Below are 6,340 nucleotides of genomic sequence, written 5' to 3'. Positions count from 1 at the left end.
CTTTTATTTTCATAATGCATATTACATTAAAGTAAACCCATCATAAACCATTTCAATTAAAAATGAACATATGGTTAAAATGCATAAGAAGAATTTACCTTCAGGAAAAGTTGCAAAGTTATCATGTAAAATTAGTATATATTAAAATATAGAGAGCAACATTCATATGCAAATCTTGTAGTTTCCTGTAAAAATCTTCTTAGTCATATTCTCTTTGGCTGCCAAGCCTGCCTATTAGCCAGCCAGTTGGCCCGTATTAACAGAGGTTTACTAGGTGGAGGATAATAGGTGTAAGTTGACATTTTTATAAGAAAAATCCAATGTTTACACATTGCACCATATTTAAATTACCCTAAAAAAAAATAGTAAATTAGTATTTTGATTACATGTAAAATATAGCCCTTTAATTTACACATTGTAATGTTCTGGTACCTTTGGGTACCCTAATTACTCTTTCATAAGTGTATGCGCCCCACCATTCTCTTTTGGTAAGGTGCGCATACACCTTTAAGACTGATGCTGTCATCACTGAGCGCCGGACTGGATGGCTATTTAGATCGCCGGCTCTCACTCACATGTGTTCGTTCAAACTGCTTTGTGCCTTGATTCTAACCTGTCTTGAAGCTCTCATGCTTGCAAGCATACCTCTCTGTCGGAACCACGCTGCGCTGATCCCTGTATCCCGCTACCGGATCATCCGCTCTTGCCGAACCTCTCCTCTGCTACATTGCTATTAGTGATAAGTACCCCACAGGGGAAACCTCTATAACCTTTATACTAAAGCCTACACTATCTAGCTCTGCATACTAAGGACTATTACTACATCTGCATTATCTAAGATTGCTAGCTCTTGAGCCTACTACCACCTGTTCTTGCACTGGGTTGATCTCTCTTGTATGTCCACCTGCTACTCTGTCATCTGCTACCATACATGATTGCTAAACCTATCTGCATCCCATCTGCTACTATCTTACTTTCAAGAACATTTCCTTTCAAGTGTCTGTCATCTACCATCTCTACCCAACCTGTCTCTTCAGCCTATCATCACTGTGTTACTATATACATAAGTCACTCTAGGAAACATCTTATTGAGTGTGTGTATTTACTTGCTGAATTGAGATCCTCCACACATGATGAGTCATTGGGAGTTGGGATTGGTGTCTCAGCGTTTCTCTACATGACTACTGAAGTGGAATATTTCTGCAGCTGAAAATCCACATCATACGTAAAACGCAGGAGCGTTACACACATATATATATATAGTACAATAACATCAGTCCCTGCCTTTAATGAGCTTACAATCTAAGTCCCCTAATTTAAATTCATACATACTATGTAGGGCCAGTTTAGGCAGGGGCCAATTAGCCTACTAGCATGTCTTTGGAGTTTGGGAGGAAACCTACACAGGCACAGGGAGAACATAAGTTTTCAATAAATTTAACATTTGGTAAACTCTATGTATAATTTTAGACAACAAAAATTATGTAAAAATCACACTGTAGAGATGATGTGGGACCAAGGAAATACAGTGGATTTGATGCCTAGGGACTTTAATAGATAGGGTCTGGCAATAGGAAGCACACGTGAATGTAAAACATTCAAAAAACTTTATTAAATATATAAAAACATGACAGTGTATAAATACATTACATTTCATCTGGAGCAATGGATCAGAGGTATACAATCATAAAGAATCATAAGGTTCGACGCGTTTCGCCAGTTAGGTGAAAGATGGCTTCCTCAGGAACCATTATGGTTGATTTATGTCCCTTATGACATATAAAAAGGAATATATAAGCAAATATACACAACAATTATTTATAGTATTCACCTAGATTAATCTAGAGTGTGTGTTTAATATCATACAAGACATAAACACTCCATGATATTTACAGTACATGCTCACCTATCAGTAGGAAACAGTCAACTTTGACATCCATAATATCAAGCCGGCCATATCGTCTGAGGCAGAAAACTCTTCAAAAAATGACCCTGTGAGGGGTCAAAGATGCCAAAAAGGCACTGTGAACCGGACCAAGCCCATGTATTGCCCTAAACGTAGGGTTGTAATAACCACCAGAGAGGGTGTGTCCAGCGGGGTAAAACGTCCCATATAATAGGGTGAAAAATTACAATACCCGTAAACTTTGGAAAGAGACAAGATATAAGAAAAAGGTAGGATCTATGAAAAAATGAATTATGAATAAGGATTGTAAACATAAAAGGGGGATAAGTATGTGAACAACTAATGGCAGCCAAGCCTGATATAGCCCAGTTATATAATGCGTGTATAGCAAAGGTAATAATATAGTTAATGGATAAGTGAATAAGTAAATAACTAGTCTTCAAAAATACCAAAGCACAGAATGTGCCATAATCAGGGCAAAATAGCTAAAGGTATGTTATTAGCACTAACAAGCTGATGTATAGGGTATATATAGGGCAATTTGGGGAAAAAATGCAAAAAAGTAAGTAAATAAACAGTCCAAAAGAGGTACGTGTATATAAAATGCCCCTATAGGTATGGGGGGTCCACACTGGGTATAGATACACAAACACCCCTATGGCATACACAAAGGCTGAGGATGAAAAGAAATGGATCCAAAGATGATCTTACCTGTATTATGTAAGAAGTTAACATGGGCCCGGACGCCAACTATCGCGGCAATATTAGCCGCTACCGCCGACATCCTTGCCTCATGGCATTTAAATGGGGATGGTCCCACCGGAAGTGAGACGCCGTCAGGCATCCCGTGTCACTTCCAGTGCGGGCACAAAACACTGCGCATGTCCGCACCTTGCGGCGGAAGTAAGAGAACCTACAGCCGCGGCCGGGCAGCACGCAATCCCAACGAAGGATGGAAGGAGACCAGGGACAAAAAGCTCCAGTCTCCTGCTTTGCGCCCTAATCCACAGCTATGGGAGCATGAACAGCAACAGACCGAGAGGCCGGCATAGAGCAACCATGGATCTCAAATGATACACAAGTCCCAGAATAATCATCAATACAAAAATAATAATATATTTACATTACAAAACAAATAGTGATTATTGTTTATTATACATTTGTACCTCTACAAATGTGAATAGGCAGTTTATAATACTAAACAGCATATACAACATACATAAAAAATGAAAAATCATAAACAAAAATACAGAAAATATCAAAGACAAAAAAAACCCCAAAACTTGATTAAAGAAATGGTTTGTATGAAACAGCAGTGTTAAGGCCTGGCCAAATAGTGGCTTGTTGGTCAAAGATCCATTTAGCCTCTTTTTGCAAAACATCAGTATCTCCACCACGTGGATTTTTAGGTATCACCTCTAAAACGGAAAAATAAATCATATTTGGGTCATAACTATGGTTTAATCCAATATGCTTGCGTATTGGCGTATATATAAGTCCTACTTCCAAATAATATAGGTGATCATTAATCCTTTTACAAAATTTTCTCTTAGTTTTTCCGATATAGAAGGCGCCGCACCGGCACATGGCTAGGTAAACGACGCCCTCTGTTTGGCAATTGGCCGAAAATTTGGGCCGCAACATTTCTCCTCTGCGTAGGGAAAGCTTGGAACCCTCCCTGACCCAGGGACATTGGTCACACATCCCACATCGGTGGGTGCCTTAATCTACTGCGGCTCCCAAAGGGGGAGCCAGTGGTAGATAATGGCTGTGGACCAATGAATCCCAATAGATCTAGACTTTTTAAAAACCAGCTCAGGTCTGGATAAGATATACTTGGAAATAATTGGGTCCTCTGTAAGAAAATGAAAATTTTTTGAGCTAACAGTACGTAGTTCCTGGTGATGTGCATTGAATGTAGTCACTAATTTAGTGGTTTGGGAAGTTTGAAGTTTTTTAGGAGCAAAGATAAGATCTTCCCTAGTCTGCAGTTTAGCTTTTTGGTAGGCTCTTTTCAAAACGTAACCTCTATAACCTCAAATTTTTAATCGTTCCCTCAGAGCTTGTGCTTCCCTCTCAAAATCTTCATCTCTAGTGCAATTGCGGCGAATCCTTAGGTACTAACTACACGGTATGTTCCTTACAAGTGGTCGTGGATGGACACTTTCATAATGCAAAATTGTATTTCCCGCTGTGTCTTTGCGGTAAAGAGACGTGTAAATAGTTCCATCATCAGAGAGATGGACTCTAGTGTCAAGAAATGGAATAATAGTGTCACTACATTGCATAATAAATTTTAAATTAAATTAATTGATGGATAAAAAATCTATAAAGTCAGCGAGTTCTTAATGGGAGCCCGTCCAAACCATTAGAACGTTGTCAATATAACGTTTCCAGATCAAGATATGGTGGAAAAAGGGTGAAGCTTTTTCATCCGAGAACAGGAAGCGCTCCCATCCCCCCAGGTACAGGTTGGCATATGACAGGGCACAAGCTGTCCCCATTGCTACCCCCTGTACCTGGAGGAATGTCATGCCATTAAAGGTGAAGATGTTAGAATGGATTATGTAGTCAAGAAGTTGTAATACGAAATCTGCTACTACCCAGTTGGAGCGCTCCTGTTCTCAGAGGAACAAAGACGCCACCCTTAGGCCCTTGTTATGCGGTATTGAGGAATAGAGGGCCTCAATGTCTATAGCCACCAATATTGATCCTGGGGGTACCGTAAGCCCATCTAAAATTTTTAATAAATCTAAGGTGTCCTTAAAAAAAGAAGGTAACCTTGATACATGTGGGCACAGTTGGCTATCAATGTAGTGACTAGCCATCTCGGTGACACTTCCTATGCCCGAGATGATAGGACGTCCAGGTGGTGGGTTAGCTTTCTTGTGGATTTTTGGTATTGAATAAAAGATATGTATAATTTTAGATTGAGAACTGGTGCAGTTTGTGAATTGTTTTAACCTTCACTTCTATGTATTCACAAATGGGTTGCGTATATATTAACAATAATTCTAACTATTATTCTATTATTCTATTGATACATTGTCTGAACCATGTTTCTTAAAATGGAAAAGAGATTTCTTATAATTATTTTTCATTTTTTATTTTTTTTTAGATCATGCCTAATTTGGTAATCCTATAGAAAATGTATTCAGAAAACATAACTGTATCTGTAACTGATTTTCTACTGCTTGGATTTAAGAATCTCCACACATTTCAGATTCTTATTTTTATTCTATTTCTTGTCATTTACATCTTCACATTATCAGGCAATCTTTTGATTATTTTGCTGGTAGCAACCAATGCTCACCTACAAACTCCAATGTATTTTTTACTTAGCAATCTATCCTTATCTGAAGTTGTTTTTACAACAAATATTGTTCCCAACATGCTACAGAACTTATTATCACAAGATGGATCCATATCTTTCTCAAGATGCCTAACTCAATATTATGTTTTTAGTTCTACAGCCACAACTGAATGTTTACTTCTTGCAATCATGTCTTATGACCGATATCTGGCAATCTGCAGCCCATTGCATTATGCTTCACTTATTAATTTCCAGGTCTGCAGCCAATATGCAGCATGGGCATGGCTAGCTGGTTTTACTATATCAGCGATAACTCTTATCCTGTTATGTGAATCAGATTTTTGTGGCCCCAATATAATAGACAATTTTTTCTGTGATCTCACACCTCTCATAGAGCTGTCATGTTCAAACACATTCATAATAGAAGTTGAATCATTTTTATTTGCAACACTAGTGACATTACTCCCATTTGTATTTATTATTATAACATACATTTTTATACTGTATAATATTATCAACATCCCATCACCAACAGGTAGAAAGAAGGCTTTTTCCACGTGTAGTTCTCATCTTGCTGTTGTGTCAACCTATTATGGAACACTCATCACCATGTATGTAGCACCATCAAGACAGCAAATATTTAATTTTAGCAAGGCACTATCAATACTTTATACTGTAGTAACCCCACTTCTAAATCCCATTGTATACAGCCTTCGGAATCAGGAAATTCACAATGCCTTAACTATTGTTTTAAAAAAAATAAAACATGTTGCAACTTTAGTTTAATTACATAAGCCCTTTTTGATCTTGATACTTAATGACACGCAGTCCCTTAAAAATATAAATATGGGTTTTGGAATATCCTACTGGAAATGCAACTACATTCTTAAATGTCAATAACAGTTAATAAATAGCAGGAACATTTGATTTTATAGCAAGATATTGGAGCATTTAATATTTTCCATAAATAAACAGTGGGCCTTTTTTACAAAAGGAAACTTGAGTACACCTGTGCATCAATTACTATGCTCCCACAAATCGCACAGATGTGCATGCACACAGGATTTTCTGATAAGCAAATTGTATGTATGCTCCAGCATCTGAGCATATGACAGCTGAAT

The 6,340-nt window shown here is 37.8% G+C and overlaps 1 protein-coding gene across 1 annotated transcript; it reads left to right on the top strand.

The window, feature by feature from the left end:
* Positions 1-5,054: 5,054 nt before the first annotated feature.
* On the top strand, positions 5,055-6,005 carry LOC309565588 (olfactory receptor 11L1-like; the record flags this gene model as incomplete). Its single annotated transcript, XM_082270541.1, has 1 exon — positions 5,055-6,005. One exon carries the CDS (start codon positions 5,055-5,057, stop codon positions 6,003-6,005), a length of 951 nt encoding a protein of 316 aa, XP_082126667.1.
* Between the last annotated feature and the right edge of the window lie 335 nt (positions 6,006-6,340).

The sequence above is a fragment of the Pelophylax lessonae genome (genome assembly GCF_965119305.1).
Source record: "Pelophylax lessonae genome assembly, chromosome: 1".
Lineage (NCBI taxonomy): Eukaryota > Metazoa > Chordata > Amphibia > Anura > Ranidae > Pelophylax > Pelophylax lessonae.
This window is presented reverse-complemented; position numbering and strand designations above follow the sequence as displayed.